This window comes from Microchirus variegatus (genome assembly GCF_963457635.1).
Source record: "Microchirus variegatus genome assembly, chromosome: 6".
NCBI lineage: Eukaryota > Metazoa > Chordata > Actinopteri > Pleuronectiformes > Soleidae > Microchirus > Microchirus variegatus.
The window spans coordinates 28,804,239-28,824,346 of NC_139807.1; the positions used below are offsets into that span (position 1 = coordinate 28,804,239).

Here is a 20,108-nt window from a genome sequence, read left to right on the forward strand (position 1 = left end):
CAGTGCCTCACATTTCTCAAGTTGTCTTCGATTTTTTTTGGATGTCTAAACTGAAGAGCACCAGATGGATATTATTTACCACACTAAAGAAGCACTCCTGTTTTTTTTATTATTATTATCATACACTATGCCATATTTAAAGTGCTCTGACATGATTTGTATTCTTTTTCTTCTTCTTCTCCCCAAGAACCGAAACAGAAGTACAACACAACATCACTGGATTTCCAGAGTTATGGGAACTTAACTTACAAGGTTGTAACACGCAAACTAAATTGGTACCAGGCTCTGGAAGAATGTGGTCAGCGTGGAGGCCACTTGGCAAGTGTCCATGACGTCCAGCACAGCGCACATGTGAGGCTCATTGCCCAAACAGATGGCTTCCCTCTCTGGATTGGCCTGTCTAGTCAAGACGTGAGTGAGAGAAAAATGAATTACATGCAGATTACACTCACATTGCGGTCTCATGTAATATCACAGCAGATGGTCTCGCATGTCTCTCCCTCCATGCAGGTTAGCGCCTCAGCCTATGAGTGGTCAGATGGAACAACATTCAACTATAAAGCCACCATCTCTCAGTCGAAGATGGCGTCCAGCTCAGGCAAACAGGAGGCCAGCTGTGTTCTTATAACTCCTGCAGGAACCTGGGTAGAGACCGGCTGCAACACGCTGGCAGAGGGCGCCCTCTGCTACACCACCACCATCACCACCTCTTCCCAGAGTAAGACACCCATCCATTTTAGACATGTACAACCATGCGAGAGCATACTTTGATGTTTCTGAAAGTTTCCGCTAAATGATATTTAAAACATAAACACACAAATCACATTATCAATGTAAGAACAAACTGTGGCAAGGGTTGGGTTTTGAATATCAATGCTTTAGAACTGATATCAAACGCCAGTACCTAAGGAGTTGATCTCACCAGCATCAGTGAGCCATGAAGCTGTTTGACTGCGATCTAAAGCTAAAACCAAACATGTTTAATTCATTTAGTCCATTCATCGACACTGACGTTGCATGGAAAGTTTTTAACCAATCCTCGGCCATGCCTGCGTCTGTCTTTGACTTCATTTGAGTGAGTTGTCGTCCATCTTGTTTCTGTGTGCTCGTAAACCAGGAGCCAAACTGCAAGCAACACCTGAGTCCAATCACTGCCCTCAGAGCAGCAGTTTTCCCAGCGGCATGACAAAGTGGGTGCAGCATCAGGATCACTGCTACGCCTTCGACATGAGCATCTACAACTACAGCGTCTACAGCATGGAGCGAGCCAGCAGCATCTGTCAAAACATGGGTGAGTGAGTAGTTCTATTTAGTTTTCACATGAAGCGACTGTGTTCTACTAGTTCTATTTGTTTGTTTTGATAGATGCTAACCTGCTGACCCTAAAAACCAAAGAAGAGAACGACTTTGTGTCAAAGTACATTTCTGATGACCCTCTCATCACCACTCGGGTCTGGCTTGGCATCACTTTGGATACTCAAGGTAAACCCATATTGATTTTTGTTTGACTATCACTTTTCAGCCACTTATATTAGTATAAGTTATAAGAAAAGTTAGTGATCAGCAGGTAAATAAAACCCCTCAGTGGTGGAGACCAAAATGGAGCTAAAAGCAGAGTCAGCACATAACTGCTTGATGATATCTGATCTGTAGTTGTTCCAGACATCAACAGTCATTGAATGTATATGTGGTTCTATAGTGCCGATTGTCTCCCTCCCTTTCTCCTCTCATTATTTATCTCCTTGTTGTTTTTAGGTGAGCCTGTTTCCTGGCATGACGGCTCAGCTCTCACTTATTCTAACTGGAAGCCTGAAGTCTCAAAAGCAGGAAAGACGTCGTCTCCCCGCTGTGCCGTCATGATGGCCCGTGATAAAGGAATCTGGGACTTTGTCGACTGTCAGACCATCCACAGTCGTGTTGTCTGCCAATCTAAAGCCAGTAAGTATCATAAAGGACAACATGGACAACACTCTCACTCTACTGTCTATCTTATGGAACTAGGTCTGTGTGCCCTGATTCACTTTGACAGTGAGCTGACTTTTTTCTCAAAAACAAAAAGTATCTCGGAATTACTTGAAATTTACCATCATAATAGTCGGCATCGCCCTGAACAAGGATCTGTTGAAAATATTTGCAAACCTCTTAAGGAATTATTTTAATGAATTTTTGATATTCATGAAATTATCGTTTTGCCCTGATGCACTTTGACAATGAGCTGACTTTCCTCAGAAAAGGTCGCACAGTGTTTGTATTATGTTAGTCTTTACGTTCCTCATCATGCATTACCGTAACTAAAAAATCTTCTTTAGCTCCGACTATAGGGATACATACTTCCTGCGGGCACTGCACTAGTTCAACAAATATCAGATACTTCAAATTATTTTGTCGGAGTTCCAGACAGACAGCGACTCCAAGCCTTTGACGAATTTCCATTCCAGGCCAATCAGCAGGAAGCTTCCTAAGCCCCACCCATGTTCAGAATCACAAACAAAAAACCATTGCGCATCATTTATTCTGTATGACAGTTACATCTGGCCCTTTGAGGGTAACTGTTATGCTGATGTGGCCCTCAGTGAAAATGAGTTTGACACCCCTGCTCTAAACTATCTCTAAAATGGCAGGTGTGCACAGAGTCGCTGAGCGAGGACTAACTCCTGGGTCTTGTGTCCTCAGAGTCCTCCGGTGCTCCTGTGGCGTTGGGTCTCTTCATCATTGTCGTCCTGGCTCTGGTCTTAGTCGTGGGTTTTATTATCTACAAGAAGAAAAGAGCCAACTTCTCGTCCACCGTGCGCTACAAGAGAACCTTCGACGAGTCGGACACCACCAGTATTATCACAGAAGCTGAGTGAGCATGTGTCGTTGAACAGCCTCAGGGAGTACTGATGTCTTTTAACAGCAAGAGCAGACACAGAGATTTTCCCCATTTTTTTAAATTATTTATTCGTCCTGCTTGAGCTGTCAAACGTCTGAGTTTGACGGTGTAAATATCGTTTGTGAATAATTTGGTTATTTTAGTGCCTTGTGTCAAAGCGAATGTAAATAGAGCTGATTCTCTGTGGTGAACGATGATCAGCGACGCTTTAATAAATTGAGGGCTTTTTGTTTTTCTGTTGACTGTAAAAAGATTTTGAGTTGATTTTTACAGAAATATGCAACAACATAGAAATTAATTAATCTCACGCTTCCATTCAGCCTGAAAAGGTCAAAGTGCAGTGATGTTTGAGTGACTGCGAACCATTTAGGATTTATAACCTTTACTCCATAGTCGTTTTTGTTAACTTCAGGGTCTTCCGTGCATTCACAGATGGTTTAAAAAGACACAACCTGACTGAATACAGTCAGAGTAAATGCTCTCTGCACTGCCCAGACCTGCCTGTCAAAACTTTTACATGCAAGAAAAAGTCTGTGGTCGACATTAATATGTACTGAAAAGTCAGAAAAACTATTTTAAAAGGACTGTGCCTTTAAATTCGTAGAAAGAACATGTCACTGTTTGTGCCTTTACAAAACAAATATGAGCTGGAAGTCACTGGATTTGTCTTTTTTTTTTATTATTATTAAAATCTGAAGGTTCTGTTGTGTTCTGCTGCTGAGCTTCAGAGGCGTTTGGCAGAGTCTTAAACGGACATTTGCTTGTCATTATTATTCTAATTCTTTTAACTATGCACTCAAACTACTGAGCGAGAATGCACTTTAACCTGCTGTGGAGCTGCAGTTTCTGTTTAAAGCACAATGAAGACTTACCTTTGAATTGCACTGTTGTGTTTGTGTGTTTAAAATGTGTGAAGCTTGTTTTTATAACAAGAATGAACCAAAGATGCTTTGACTTATCTGAATGTCAGGAGCCTGAGCTTTCCTCTGTCAGTGGAAATGTTTCGGTGAGATTAGTTAGTTCATACCAAGGTGTTAACCAAATGTTGATGGTGGTTTTGTTTGTTGCTGTTGTGATTTTTTTTGTTTGTTTGTTTTTTTAACTTTCCCACCACTTCTGAACAAACTGTCTGTTCAAATCAGGTACAATATCCTTCCAATAAAATTACCAGTCTTGCTTTTGTCCTTCTTTGAACTTGTTATGAGTGAATGAAATGTTATAGAACCTAACCCTCAAAATGTCTGCCACTGACATGGTAGTGTTTATAAATGTGTATTTATTAGTTACGTCGCCATTAGTTAAGTCATTTTAAAAATATCATGTATTAAGATTAGGATAGATTTGAAGCATAATATTAATAATAATGTCTGCCATGTGAATAAAATAAAATAAATAAGGGTATAATATGTCTACTTTAAATGTTAAAGGTGCCATATGTCAGAATGTGGCCAAAAACAGTTACTACATTCAAATTCAAAATACCGAAGTCTTTTAGGTTTCGTTTTCTGACGTAACTGGCAACCCGTGGTTGCTCTGCAGCTGAGACTCTACTGACTGCAATGATTGGTAGACGGCGGTAGGTGGCGCCACATGCCAAAACATGATTTCAAAACATAAACATGATTTGCAGTCTGCAAAATATATATTTTTAATGCAAATATTTTGGCTGTACTGTTGTTGTTGGTGAGTTCAGTTTGTTATATGAACATTATTCCTGAGTCTCTGTGACATATTAGGAGGATTTTATGGCAAGTTGCTTTAGATTTATTACATAATGCACCTTTAAATGTTAATAAATGTTCCACACTGCACCTTTAAATGCACTGAAGAAATAAAGGTGAAAAACATGAGCGCACAGGTCACAGATCTGTCACCTGATTGGCTGCTGTGGACTTCCTCCTCGTGTCCCCGTACTTTCTCCAACAAATGACTCTTTTAAAAACGTGGATGAAGCACGTGCCAAACATCAGGAAACACAAAAACACCTGAGCTCAATCACCCTGTAAGCCACGCCCACTGGCTCGCGACGAGTCAGCTGATTTAGAGCTAGCAGCAGCAGCAGCAGTGAAGTGAGACGCCATAGCTGCTGTTGTGCTAAAGGGAGAGAGACACTGAAACTCAAGGTGAGGAGGACGTCGTCCTGTCCGTCACTGTCGTATTTTCACTCCTGTCACTGTGTGTCGTGTGTTGTTAATGTCGCTGTCTCGAACTGAAGCGGGACATTTTGTTGGTTTGTGGCCACGTTTGGGGCATTCGTGAGCGCCAGCGCACACAGGGGCGAAGCTAAAGCGATAGCTAGGGTAGCTAACGGCTAACACCGAGGCGTCAGTTGTGGCTGAGGTTTGTTTGTTTAGCACACGAGTCACACACACACACACACACATGTAAATACGTTTTCTGCTGGAAAAAAAGACAGTTGTCATAGTAACAGCCGTCATTTAAAAGACGATTTGATGAGATTGAGTAAAACAGGTTTAGAGCGAAGAGCGTCTGTGTGTAGATGTGTCTTCATCTGCAGCACATACAGATTTTTATTTCAAACACGTGCAATGTTTACAATGACAACACATGCATGTCGTCACATGTTTGGAAAGGAGCAGGCAAAAGTACTCACCTGTATGGACTTTAAACTGATTTATGATTTCCCTCTGCTTTAATTCATCCGTTTGTACTGATTCATAATTTAAAGGTGCATTATGTAATAAATCTAAAGCAACTGGCCATAAAAGCCTCCTAATATTTCACAGAGACTCAGGAATAATGTTCATATAGCAAACTGAACTCACCAACAACAACATTTATGCATTTATTTGCATTAAAAAAAATATTTTGCAGACTGCAAATCATGTTTATGTTTTGAAATCATGTTTTGGCATGTGTCGCCACCTACCACCGTCTACCAATCATTGCAGTCAGTAGAGTCTCAGCTGCCGAGCAATCACGGGTTGCCAGTTACGTCAGAAAACAAAACCTAAAAGACTTCTGTATTTTGAATTTGAATATAGTAACCATTTTTGGCCACATTCTTACATATGGCACCTTTAACCCCTGAGATTGAAACACACTGTACTTTTATTTGGAAGTACATTATTTCTTACTTTGAATGCTATTCAAACTGAGTCAGAACTGGAAGTTGCAGAGCTTGTATTTTTAAGAGGAGTTAAACCAGGAGAAGCATGCCCTGACATTTAGGCAATAAACCATGTCATTTTACTCTAATAAAATGTCATCACAGTACTTGCATATGTAAATTAACCACTAATTAGAATGATCATTAGTTTAATAATGACATGACCCTTACACTTACCACGTGACCATTCCTTGGCATCCTCTGCATGTATAGAACAAGGAAAAGAAAGGACGGTGTTAAAGTTTATAGATCTTCAAACTCTGCCGTGGCTTTAACTAGTGTTTCTAACAATCTTTCACAATACTATGTAGTAGAGACAATCGACATTTTATGCCGTAAATGAAGATGTTGGTGTTATTGCAGTGAACAGTCATCATGTAGAAGATTATTTGATAATGTTTGTTCTGGAGCAGATAAACTAAAATGTGAAAGTGTAGTTGGGGAAATTATTGTATTTTAAAATAAATAAATAACACCATTGCATATTTAATTGTGTCGTATCGTAATACTTTTTCACAATGACATGTGGAAAATGGAGACCGTGTGGCTCTGCGCTGTCGGCCAAGTTTCCATAACATTCCCCTTAAGTGTCAAATCAGAGGCTGCAAACTGTGAGTAGTTATATCCAGGTCAGGTCATGTGGGCTAGGGTTGCCAGGTAATTTAAACTGAGCTAAAACTACTGCAGCCTTTAACAGCTCTGCTACACATGCAATCTTCCATTCTTAACATTATGGTCATTATGAAGGCTGTTTGAACGCTGCACATTAGATGCCTTTAGTTTAAAGAGTGTAGTAATTGTTGTCCTCAAAATACTTTTTTTTCATCCCATTTTTTTGTTGTTGATTAAATCCTTGCATGCCTTGTCTCATTTTGTACATGACTTGTTTTAAAATGTTAAGTTGCTCTGCTGTGGTTAGCATTTCTTTATCTTTACTGCTGCTCGTGTCAGTATGACAGGCTGCTGGCTTTGCTGCCCTATCTTTGACCACAGGTGCTGTCTCTCTACGTCTGTGGATAAGAGAGTCAGAACTCCCTCTCAGGTCCCCTCTCTCTCTGTTTTAGCTTTCAGCTGATGTTATTGGGTAGCGACAGAATTAACTTCAACGAAAACAAAGTGTTGAAACTGCTGCCCTCTGTGGATTCACTAACACAGATTAATTATAAATAATCTCAGTGTCTTCTAACTGTTTGAAGAGACGCGGTGAACTCGGTGCTGCCGTTTGCTCCTCGGTAGTGTCATGTTCATGTGACAGAGTTCATAGTCCCAAAGATAGGCTCTGTTTCTCTGATACCAAGTCTAAGAAGGAGGAACTTGGTGTTTACAGACAGATTGTGAGGTTGTAGTCTGCTTATTTTTAAGTCTCATTGGGTGTGGCGTAACGACCACATTAGTAACCAAGCCAACATCCTGTTACCCCACTGAGACCATGCTGCTGCATTAGGCTGCACTTCTATTTTGTTGTTCAATAAAAATAATAATAATATTTTGTGATTTCTAGGCGATCCATGATGGACTCCAGCTCTCGCCGGCTTCCCTTTTGTCTGTCCAGCTCACGCTCGTCCTACACGTCCACTCCCTCGTCATCTCTGGGCTCCAGTCGGTTGTACAGTCGGGAGACGGTGCTGAGTAGTGACCGCTTGCCCAGGGTTTCATCATCTTACAAAACAGACCTGGACCAGCAGGTAAACCTTTGGAACAATACACACCCAATTTTAGCTACGGTGCAGTTTACTTTTCTGACTTCCACCACTCCCTTGTTTTACCGTAGGAGTCGGATTGAGAATGCACGTGGCACGTTTTGCTCCTCCCTGTCATTGTACATGAACACAAGTCTTTATTTATACAGGTAACCTCATTGTGTCAACCTCATTCGCAAGAGAGACCTGTTTTGAATACACTTGAAACAATATTTACTTACAGACAAACAACAATACAGTATATTTAGTAGCAGCAGATATAACCAGGAACAGCTTTCCTAAGAGTCTCTGCTGCTGCTGTGTCAGTTACCTGTTGTGTAACTCTGCTCAAACATGCAAAGGCCACATCAGGTGGAAAAAAATCTGCAGATGTTGGATTAAACTGTCAGTAGAGCTGCAACTAACGATTATTTTAGTAATCGATTAATCTGTCGATTATTTTCTCGATTAATCGATGAATCGTTTGGTCCATAAAATGTCAGAAAATGTTAAAAAACATTGATCAGTGTTTGTCAAAGCTGAAAATTATGATGTTCTCATAAGTCTTGTTTTGTCCACAAACCAAAATGATTCAGTTTTAATGATTTCTTTGTTATGAGGAGCAAAGAAACCAAGAAAATATTCACATTTAAGAAGCTGAAACGATCAGAAATCGTTTTACTGATGAAAAAAGCTTCAAACCGATAATAGATAATAGATTATCAAAATAGTTGCAGATTAATTTAGTAATCGATTCATCGATTAATCGTTTCAGCTCTAACTGTCAGACAACTGCAACTACAGTCTGTGTCATCCCACTGTATCTATGGTGGTTTTCCACACGAGGCTGAAGTAATCTTCCTTTCTCCAGAGGGGAGATTCAAACCCGTTCTCTTTCCCCCCGTAAGACCACAGTACAGTAGCTAACTCCATGTATCAGTGGTGCAAGAGCAGACACTTTGAAGGTCTTTTTTTAGGGCAGCCTAGATTCTGTGGCACGCGTTATGTGTATTTCAGTCCTGCTGCTCGTGAACGGCCCCGTCTCAAGAGATAGTGTTACTGTTGGCCTCGGCCCTGGTGGGTCGTTCCCGTACTTTCCAGAACACGACAAGTTATGTGCAAACAAACCACTTGCCTTCCATGACTACGTAGTTATACTGAGACAAGCTGAAATAAGCTGTCCTCTCAAAATGCCACAAGTTCAGGGGAAAACGTGAACATTTTTACTTTTATTTGATCAGTTCAGGAATTAAAGGCTACACTAATTAATGATTAACTCGATTAGTAATTACATATGAAAATCAGTTCATCTCTATGGTCGTCGTTTTTTCAGTATAACGCCCCGTTTACATGAGGACGCTTGCGGGTAAAAACGACAAAATATTTTATCAGAAGTACCTTTTGTTTAGATAGCGACGGCGTTTTTGGAGCTTAAAAACGCAAAAATCTGAAACCACCCTCCAGAGTGGAAAAATGTGAATATGCTCCGCCGTAGTGTTTCTGTCTACACTGCCAAGACGCAAAACTCTGCTCATGTCGCGTACACATTTACATCGCATACATGCGCCAGTACAGGGAAACAAACAAACATGTCAGATTATTTCCATGCGTCGGACCTTGCTCTGGCAGCTCTAATAAACCCCTTCTTATTACCGGCAGTAGCTGTGTTTTGGTTGTCGTGGTGCAGAAGGAAGATTCTACACATGCGCTCAGACATGGCAGTGTTGTGTGATAGTGTATCACAGCGCCACCTAGCCACCTGGCATGCATACCCAATCGAATTCCACACACTTTTGCGTCACCGTATGCACGCAGAATTCCACCCGAAATCACTCGTCTAAATGTGGAATAAAAAGTGTAGATGCGACGCCACTTTTGCGTCTTCTGTTCAGACCGTTATCACGTAAATGTAGCCTAAAAAGTAGTTCTGTGAATATTTACTCATCTATGACAGCAAAGTGAATATCTTTGGTTTGTTGGCAAACGCATGAGGATCCTAGGATTCGACATTTATGATATAACAGACTCTTAACCACTTACACAACTACAGCGTGAGGAAACTCTGACTTTGAACTTGCTCAGACGGGAGTTCTAACTAAATCTGTTTCACGTTCTCTCCTTTTTTGCAGAATTCTCGTCTCTTGAGTTCCTCCAGAGATTACAGCAGCTCCAGCAGTCGCTCCACGAACTGGAAGTTACCGACGTCCCTGACGTCCTCCAGCAGATCTTATGATCGCTCCTGGAACGATTCCTCTCTCAGCAGCAGGAGCAAACTGGTACTGAAGCTGTCCTTAAGCAAGAGTAGTGGGTATATATTACGTGATGTCGCTGATGTCTGCTTTGATTTACTAGAGTGACTCCGATGGGAGGTTGGGACTGAGCTCCGGTCTGTTGAACACCAGTGACGATGGTGATTCAAAAAGAGCCAAACTGTCGTACAGCAACAGAGGACTGTACTCGAAGACGCCCAACACCTCGGCGACAGGTTCCACTTACTCCGCTCATGGGCTGAGCAGTGGCAGAGGTACAAATTCACATTCAATTTGAATCTGATTTCAGATTATTAATCCTGCAAATCTCAAACACATTTGCCCTTTTTTTCCCAACAGGTTTAGTTGATAAACAAAATGACACGTTTGATTCAACGTGGAGCTCAAGCTGTTTACTCTCACGGTCGTCATCGTCATCTTCCTCCTCCTCAAAGCCGCTGTCGTCCTCCAGGAGAGAGCAGGAGACGAAGTATGAGCCCAGACTGTTGAGTCTGGGAGAAAGAAGAATTGGGACTCCTGGAGTGGCTTCTTCAGTGTGTATGTACCTTTTTTATTTTTTGATGCAGATGACACACACCTGTAGAATTTCTCACCATCTCCACATAGACGTTTCATCTTTTACGTTCTTGAATAGTTCACTTGACCCTCGGTATAAAGAACTGCAAACTCTGAGGGTTCCTCAAAGCGACTGTTGATGAATGAGGTTCTCGTGAATTGTCGGTCTGTTCCGCACAGTAGATGAGAAGACATGTCTGCTGTTAGGAGAGTGAGACAGGGACTCATTGTGTTGCAGTGAGCAAGAAGAGAAATCCTAATGTGCTCTATCTATTCATTCAAGGAACGTCTGTCTAACTGTTGAAGGGTTTGCTGAACAGGCTTCAGTTTCAACTTTAGCGGTGTTTGGACGAGAAGAGTGAGAGGTATTCTGTAGAAATTTGTCAATACGTCCAAGCGAGCCGCGTCCGCCCCGTCTCACGTGGACACATGACACACGCCGTCCTCACCGTCCTTTGATCTGTATGTGGGTTACTGCGGCAACCGTTACACACTCGGGTGTGTGCGGTGAAGAAATCGCAAGAGATGTCCGTCTGTTTTGTCTTTTCATCGCGCATCTGTCCAGCGGTTCACTCGACTTTCTCAGGGCACCGATGTGCGCAGTGCCGACTCTGACGCTGTTTGGAGAAGAAATGCAATGGAACGATACGGGTGCTGTTTTACTAGTAGTTCATGTCCGTTTTCCTCTGTGTGCAGGTGCATTTATTCGCACCTTTCAGCAGGTGTGAGACTTTGCTTGTTAATATTGTCTTTGATCACTGTGTGTGTCTGCATGTGCATTTAAAGGGGACATGTTATGCAAAATCAACTTTTTAATAATTTAAATACTTATTTGGGACTCTGGAGGTCTATCAGTCAGCAAAAGGTGAAAAAAGATGATTTTTGTTGTCCTCAGTCTAAATACAGGAGATGAAACATGCAATGTTGATTTCCGCATTCATTGGGACGTCACAACTAAACCTAAATTCCTGGAATTGTTGTCTCTTGGAGCTCCGCTTTGTCCGTAAAACACAGTATCAGCAGTATCCGAAAACCGGAAGTTCGCAAAATCCGCGAAAAGTTCTATTCTTGGCTTCTCAGTGCAGCACAGAGTTCTACACAAACTTCTAGCCTCAGAGGATTTATCTGTCCAGTGAATACATGTTATATATATATGACGGCAATGTGCCTGCTAGAGCCTGCAAATTATCACTTTTCCAAATGCTAACTTCTGTTAGCTCCCAGTAGCCTCTGTGGCTGATGTCATTTCCTGTCCCTTAAGTTTCATTTAACTTTTTTTTTTAAGGTGGACCTTTTGTTAAGGTGGACCTAAAGAGATGCTACTAAAGCGAGCATTTTGAACAGGGTTGTTTTGGCAGGGTGATTGAACTGCTGTGGTGCTCCATCCTTATGGTATTTTGACCAAAGCATGTCACAGACATGTTCATTAGGACACCAGGGAAATAGGTTAACTTGGAGAAATAGGGTATAATATGACACGGAGACAGAAGTGAACGAATTAAAGCCCGACTAAGTTGTTTTAGTATGAAACAAGATTTTAACGATTCAACAGCTCATATTGTAGCACTATCATAAAATAAGCAGTCAGTCAGTCAGCGGGTGTAATGGCTGTATTATACCATCACAATCTCATACTATGTCTCATTTATACTCTTCTATCCATTAGCAAAACCAGGGAAATGTAATAAACTGAAAATGTCTGGTGCCACTTAAGGTTTTGTCGTACGACGAGTTTTAAAAGTGTTATCAGGCTTTATGGTTTCTTCTCTCTGCTCCTTTCAGATCAGACGGACCGGGTGACTTCCACATATGCGCAGGGAGCTCGGCCTAAAGAGACTTCTTACTCTTCTTCTTTCTCCCCCACTGTGAGAGAAAGGTCCTTCAATCACCACCTCTCATCATCCTCCTCCTCCTCATCCCATCGCTCTTATCTCGCACGTGACTTGAGCAGCAGAGCCACAGCCCGTTTGAGCACCTCCTCCACCCTCCACTCATCTCAGGAACAAACCAGAATCCCTGTATCCTCCTCCTCAGATAGACCTTCCTCATACTCCTCCCACCCTACATGGTACACAACTTCCCAATCCAGACCAGAGGCCACACTCCCTCCGCGGCCGGCCCCGAAAGATGCAGAGACCGAGGGCCGGCGCTCCACGCGACGCCTGCTCTCGCGTTTGTTTTCTCGGCGCTCCAGCCAAGACTCTTCAAGTGGATCGTCCAGCGTTCGCTCCGTCGATGATGACAGTCCGTCCACTGGAGGAGAGTCTTTGGATGGAGACGAGGGAGGAAGGAGGACCAGCGTGGACTCGAATGCTGGAGGGTCAGAGACGACCTTGAGTAGCCTCAGGAATCGTAGAGCCGACCTCGCGACTATTCAGGAAAACAACGGCGATGAGTACCGCAGAGCGTCCAGAATGCCATCATGGAGAGAGCCTGGTGTTGGCAGGAGTACCACCACCACCACCACCACCAGCAGCAGCACCACTAACAGCACTGGCTCCTCCTGGCTTTCCTCCTCGCTCCGTGGACGCTGCCCTCCGCTACTCTCTCGCCTCAGAAGACACACGAGGGATCAGAGCGCTCGCTCGGCCTCGGCTGTAGAAGACGACGTCGGCTGTCCGCAGCATCTCCCCAGGAGGTGGGACGACGCGGAGCACAAAGCGACACAGGAAGACGAGGAGGAGGACGATGAAGACGAGGAGGACGAAGAGGAGGAAGGGGCAGTCGGTGTAGACGCCTTCGGAGCACGTCAGCCCTGGCGACCCGAGGACGAAACGGTACCTGAACTCGAAGATGGCTCCCTGTTCCCATCGCGCCGCAGAAACACACTTTTCTCTTCAGCTCCCGTGGGTCCACTGAGTGGAGCTGAGAACCTGCTGCCAGACGGCCAGAAGGACAAGCCCGTGTCCAGCAGGGATCAAGAGAAGCTGCGCAAGATCAAGGAGAGGTAACCTTTTCATTACCTTCACCGAGGATCAAATTATTGGTGTGGATTTCAAGATTTTCTTTGAAAGCATCATTAACCCTGTGGCGTTTTCATTGCTAACACTTAAATGTGCTGTTAGTGTTGGTGTTTTGCTATTATTTTGACAGAAAACTGTGTGAAAGAGTAGGAGAGAGACGTGTACATGTAGTAATGATCCATCTGTGTGGCATGTAGTGACCGGCTGCTCGGGCTGTAGAGCCCATATGGCACACGCCCGAACCACTGCTCGCCCTGGACGAAACAGCCGAGTGTTTTAAACTGTGACAAACAGACATTTGTGCTCTCTCTAGTTTCTAATGTAGACTTTTCACACTTGTTCTGTTGGAGAACTCTTTTAATTTGGGTAAAGTGGTGTTTGGCCTTGTACACTGATACTTTTGTTTTTTCAGCTTCGCTTAGTATGTCAATAAGAGAAAACAAGCCTTTTTTTCTGTTGCTGTTCATCACTGAACTACACTAAAACATCAGGGATGTTTATTACAATCTATATTTTCAGTCAAGATTCATAGTTATTGAAAATTAAGCTCCGTTCAGAGCATAAACATGCAGTTTTTAAAATCTGCACCGTTATAAATTTAAATGATCCGAGCCTACAATTATGTTATTAATAACTTCCCAGCCACATATTTGTAATTTGATTTTATTCTGACTTGTTTCATTTGGTTTTGCAAAATTTGAATATGTAATTTTTAGTAGTGTAGTAAAGTTTTTGATCAGCGTTCCACACTAGAGAAAGACCTCAAACCTCTGCTGAGCTCACTCGGTTTCCACAGTTACTGCAGTCTCCATACACTTTAACATTGGAACAATGGAATCATTTCATTATTGTTTCATCTCCACACCCACCCTTCGCTTTTTGACTTATGCTGCTCATAAATGGACAACTGTGACCAAAATAATCCTCTCTCCGTGCTGCAGGCTGCTTCTGGAGGATTCTGACGAGGAAGAAGTCGACCTGTGCCGTATCTGCCAGATGAGGGAGGAGTCGCCTTCTAACCCCCTGATTCAGCCTTGCCGCTGTACGGGAAGTTTGCAGTTTGTCCACCAGGAGTGCATCAAGAGGTGGCTTTGCTCCAAAATTGGCTCGGGTAAGAACAAGACGTGCGGAGATGATGATGATGATGACTGCAGCGTTCGCCAGCACTGGATCTTTAAATAATGACGTGTGTTTGTTTTTTTGTCTCAGGTTCAAACATGGAGGCCATCACGACATGTGAACTCTGCAAGGAGAAGCTGCGCTTGAACATAGACAACTTTGACGTTCAGGAGCTGCACAGGACACACGTGCAGGTGAGTCACTCTGTAAAGCTACAGCAGGCAAGATCTTTGCCGTTATTGATAAATAAATCCATAAAAAACTAATTTCCAACAGTCGGAGAGCACAGACCTCTGCCAAGGCAGCTCAGTGCCTACAAAAACGCACCTTGGCGGCACATCTGGGTCAGACGGTGAGCGCTGTAACCAGTGATGGCGTCAAAATTCAACCACTTGTTCCTGGTCCCATTGCGGACATTTCCTGAAAATTTCATCCTAATCTGTGTGTGACTTTTTTCGAGTTATGTTGCTAACAGACAGACGGACTCTGGCGAAAACACATATCTCCTTGGCGGAGGTCAATAATATATAACTATGGGAGACTTTGACCAATCACAGGGCAGTTTGAGAGACCTTGCACTCCCATAGGCTGTTTAGTGTGTTTGCTTTCTTTGATCCATCACTTTATCCTCCACATGAGGGTCACATGGACACATAGAGACAAACTATTCACTCTCGCATTCACACCTACATCAATTCGCCTAATCCACATAATGCATGTTTTTGGACTGTGGGAAGAAGACAAAGAAACATTGACAAGATTAGAAATAATGATTTTTATTCCAAATAATCATTTTGCCCTTTCGTCAAAGAACCAGCAAAAATGTTTTCAGCTGTGCTAACATTATTGCACAAGGGTTTTCTAATCATCCAATAGCCTTCTAACACTATTAGCAGACACAATGTACCAATGGCCTCTATACTATGCACATATTTCATTAAAAACTAGACGTTTGCAGCTAGAATAGTCGTTTAGCACATTAACAATGTATAGAGTGTATTTGTCGTCTTCTCCCTGCTCACTGTGATGTTGGCCAAATGTCTCATGTGTTCACTGTTGTTGTTGTTGCTGTGTAGCAGTTTTTCACACATTGACACAGCTGTTTGCAGATAATTATTAATAATTTGCATACCCTGAGGAGTATGAATACCCCAGTTTCTAAATAAAAGACACTGCCACCTAGTGGTGAAGTCAGAAAAAAACACCGTCCATCTCACCTCTGACTTCAGGCACTTCCTCTGCACTAAAAGATAGCAATAAGATGTCGTGAAGACGCTTTCTCTCTGCTGTGTTTGCTGAGACTTTTGTCGTGCGTTTGTGTCTCTGCAGTCAGAATATGACGAGTTCATCAGCAGTGGCCTGTATCTGGTGGTGCTGCTGCATTTCTGTGAGGAGAGGTTCTCTGATGTCCTGGGAGCAGTCGACACGGCTGGGGTGAGCACACACACACACACACACACACACACACACTCTGGTGATTCAGCTTTCAGACGGCTCAGATTACATCAGTGTTTCTCTACATTTGCTGGACGAGCCCTTTGTGGTGTTGTTGTTGTGTGATCAGGTTACATCATCACACTGCAGTGGTTCACTTCTTACAGTAAGGGTGAATTGCAATTCCTTGCTTAACCCTCACTAGTGCAAGTGCTGTCCCGATTCTCAGAAAAATTAAGTTGAGGGTCAAGTTTAAGGGCTGTATCGCCCTCAATATTGAGATTTTCTGAGACCACCCTTGGGAGCAGGGGCTACATTGCATTGCGTGTTTTGACAACACAAAGATGGCGCCGAAAGCAGCGAAACGAGTACGCTACAAATTAAGTATTTTATTTTGTTAATAGAGATAAAAAATTATGAAAACCATTGTATTATCTTAGTTTGGGCCCATATTATGGATTACTGACATCATTGTTGCATAACATTTATTTTTATTTCACGATCTTTTGTCAATAGCCGGCCGGTGCAGACACGCGATCGTTTGCTATGGTTTACTTTTCAATAAGCCGTGGTGTGTGGTAACTGTCAGCTGAATATGTCCGTGGTTGTGGTATTTGTATGAGTATCATCTTATAACTAACTGACAACCTAATAACTTGACTGACAAACGGATCATAATAAATAATCCTGACGTAAATGTGTTCTTCTTCTTCTTTTTTGGAGTTGACAGACTGGACGCAGCTTTCGCGTTATTCTGCCCCCTACAGTCTGAAGACGTATCTGCATTTAAGGGGTGTCCCATTTCTAAGTGACAAAATAACCCTCAACACTTGGGGCCAGTTAAGATTGAGGGTTGAGATTGAGGGTTAAGATTGAGGGTTAAGATAGGAATTGGAATTGGCCCAATATACTTGTGTTTAAATGATGGACTGTGGTGGACGACATGGCTTGAAAAGAGAATTCTTCCCATTTCTCACCCAGGTCTTCAACCTGGTGAGAGTCCTTCAAGAACACATGGACAATCTTCTAAGTATGTGGCTCAGTCCTCCTCTCATATCACATCTGCAGCTGCCTCTGTGATTTTCACGGTGTTCGGTGAACAGAACTTGACTCCATGTCTGTGAATTACAGGTGCCAGCGAGGAAAGTGACGGCGAGGTGCGAGACAGCAGACCGTCCATCGAGTTTTCCGACCTGGACGACGATCTGGAGGATTATTAACGACGTGGATGAGGGGAATCGGAGCTGGGCCTGCAGAGCTGCTCCGTGCCGTGTGTCGTAGCTCAGCCAGTTTTCACATAATATGTTTTGGTGTTGATCTGAAAATGAAAATGCAAGCGCACAGAAGAACACGCATCCCCAGCTTTAGTTGCAGGTGGCTTTTGCAAAGATATGCAAACCTGAAAGAGTCTGTGTGTAAAAGATTGTGTGCGCGACACTGCTGTATTTGTGTCTACGAGACTGCACTTTACTCAAATGTAATACGATCAAAATGCAAGTCTTTTTTAACCGTTATACCACAAGTGCTCTAAAGTTTAAGAGAGGAAAAAAAAAAATAAAGGATGTTGATAATTGTAGAGTAGTACGTAAGGTGTTAATGCTTAGATGGTGATTGTTTACCTTTTTGTTTTTTCTGACTGAGGAAAAAAAACAATTTTCTTTATGTTTGTGTCTGAAATTATTTATGTTCTGGTGTTAAGGTTTTAATTTTGGAAATAAACTTTGATTGCAGACTGCCATTTTTGTTCATAGTCTTATTTAGAATGAACTCGAGCTGCAACTAACGATTATTTTCTCGATTATTCGATGAATTGTTTGGTCCATAAAATGTCATAAAATGTTGAAAAACACTGATCAGTGTTTGTCAAAGCTGGAAATTATGATGTTCTCTGAAGTTTTGTTTTGTCCACAAACCAAAATGATTCAGTTTTAGTGATTTCTTTGTTTATGCGGAGCAAAGAAACAAGAAAATATTCACATTTAAGAAGCTTAAACAATCAGAAATCTTGTTTTACTGATGAAAAAAGCTTCAAATCGATTATCAATGATCAAAAATAGTTGCCGATTAATTTAATAATCGATTAATTGATTAATCGTTTCAGCTCTACAATGAACGAATGTGTGGAGAAAATGAAACGAATAAAGAAAACTAGAGTCCCCTGAACTCTTGCTCCATCTTTAACTAATGTCACTACACCAGTGTGAGGCAGAGGAGGATGAAACGGTAAATCTGCCTCCTGTGAAAAGTGTAGCTGATGTCAGTGATGATGTTTTTACTGAGATAGCTCCGTGTTATTGTCTCAGGTGTTTCTTGGTATAAAAAGATGGCGATCCATGTCTTGGTTAGAGCTTTGCTCTCAAAAGCCTCATCTGCTGTGATTAACCAGAGTTAAAACTGAATTCCTGAGGTCACTGGCCTCCTGACCTGAGCAACCTCACCCTGAACTCAGGCGGCCACTGTACAAACACTGTGTTGTATTTGTGTCACAGTAAATCAGTTGTACACGAGTCACACTTGTTTATTTTCAACTGTAGACACGTGTTACTGTGCTGTTTGAGTTTTTATAGATTACAGAAACCAGTCCAGAAACGTGTCCATTATGTTGAATTAAAATGCATGGACTTATAGACTTTTATTTCATTGTAGAAATTCAACTACGTTTATTGACGTTTTCTTGTGAGTAGCAGTGACGTCACACGCACGTCCGCTTCTCTCTACTGCGCACGTCGGTTGCAGAAAGCGCTGTTGTGAGCAACAGGTAAACCACCAACAACAACATGTCTTTTTGAGCTACCGGTGCGGTTTCACGAATCGTTTTAACAAACAAGACAAAACTCTGAAGTTTTACCGGACACCGTTTTACCGGATACCGCTTCCAAGGCTAACCGGAGACGTCAGGATTAGCGACTGGAACGAGCAAATGATAAAAAGAAGCAAGAATGTGCCGCGCTCACTTCATATCAGGTAACGTTACGCTAATGTTTGGCATCAACTAACAAGCTAACATGAATGAAGTCATTATTACTATGCATAACAATGTTAAAAAACAATGTTTGAGAGCAACAGCGTAATTAAACTCAGGTTTAAGTCAAACTAGCGTAGCTTAGAAGCTAATGTACTCCGGTCCTGATGACATTATTTTCCTTTTTGGACTTAAGTTCTCCTTGGAATAAAGACTCGGAGTGTTGATCAGGTACGAGTGGATATCTAAAGTTAAGTATAAGTTAGCAGCAGGTTTGATATTTGCTGGATATTCGTTTTTGAAAGACATTTTCTCATTACGATTGCTGTAGTAGCTGCCAATGATAGGCGGCTACTTACGTACGGTGGCCGACAGGGGCAAATGCACTGCAAACCCCAAAACACCGACAAGTAACAAAACAGAAGTTCTCCGGGTCTGTGGGGGCGCTGTCGTGCTGGTGTATTCTTATTTGCTGGTGATTTTTATTTGCTGGTGTTTTCTTATTTGCTGGTGTGTTTTTTTTATTTGCTTGTGTTTTCTCATTTGCTGGTGTTTTTTTTAAATTGCTGGTGTTTTTTTTTTTTATTATTTACTGGTGTTTTTTTTTTTTGCTGGCGTTTGCCCCTGTCGGCCACCATAGCTATCTGCCATTATAGTGAAACAGTATGAAATTAAATATTCAAAACATTCACCAAAAATCAACAAAAAGATATCCTTCTCAAATAGTGGGGGACTTTAAATCTTTAAATCTTTTCTGTTGCAGACTAAAACACAATGGTAATAAAGTTATTCCTTGTCGTAAGTTGATCTATATTGTGTTTTCTTTAATGTTCATAAGCATAAAATGTTATGCAGAGGTGTAGTTATAACAATTTTATAGGGTGTGTGTGTGTGTGTGGGGGGGGGGGGGGCTTCATCCTGAGGGGGGCACCAGACTCCTCTGTTAAATATTGTTTAGTTATATATATATATATATATATATATATATATATATATATATATATATATATATATATATATATATATATATATATATATAGAGTTTCAGGTCAGCTTGCGTGGAACCTCGCCAGACCAGGTACTGAATAAAGTACCAGGTACTGTCGCTAATGAAAAAGCAAAAT

General features: G+C 42.0%; 2 protein-coding genes across 3 annotated transcripts in view; both read left to right on the forward strand.

Moving 5' to 3' along the window:
- The window catches only part of ly75 (lymphocyte antigen 75), a 32,847-nt gene extending 28,805 nt beyond the window's left edge, over positions 1 to 4,042 (forward strand). For both annotated transcript variants that reach the window (XM_083890892.1, XM_083890893.1), the window contains 6 exons: positions 188 to 411; positions 511 to 718; positions 1,118 to 1,291; positions 1,366 to 1,482; positions 1,756 to 1,938; positions 2,674 to 4,042. In XM_083890892.1, coding sequence (XP_083747018.1) covers positions 188 to 411; positions 511 to 718; positions 1,118 to 1,291; positions 1,366 to 1,482; positions 1,756 to 1,938; positions 2,674 to 2,849 — 1,082 coding nt within the window. In that variant the 3' untranslated portion in view covers positions 2,850 to 4,042. The remainder of the gene's footprint in view (positions 1 to 187; positions 412 to 510; positions 719 to 1,117; positions 1,292 to 1,365; positions 1,483 to 1,755; positions 1,939 to 2,673) is intronic.
- A 900-nt stretch (positions 4,043 to 4,942) lies between these two features.
- On the forward strand, positions 4,943 to 17,754 carry marchf7 (membrane-associated ring finger (C3HC4) 7). Its single transcript, XM_083890960.1, has 11 exons — positions 4,943 to 4,995; positions 7,504 to 7,687; positions 9,811 to 9,957; positions 10,034 to 10,205; positions 10,291 to 10,488; positions 12,289 to 13,453; positions 14,411 to 14,580; positions 14,679 to 14,782; positions 15,918 to 16,022; positions 17,004 to 17,052; positions 17,154 to 17,754. The coding sequence occupies exons 2-11, from the start codon at positions 7,511 to 7,513 to the stop codon at positions 17,240 to 17,242; spliced, it is 2,376 nt and encodes a 791-aa protein (XP_083747086.1). The 5' UTR covers positions 4,943 to 4,995; positions 7,504 to 7,510; the 3' UTR covers positions 17,243 to 17,754.
- Positions 17,755 to 20,108: the final 2,354 nt, after the last annotated feature.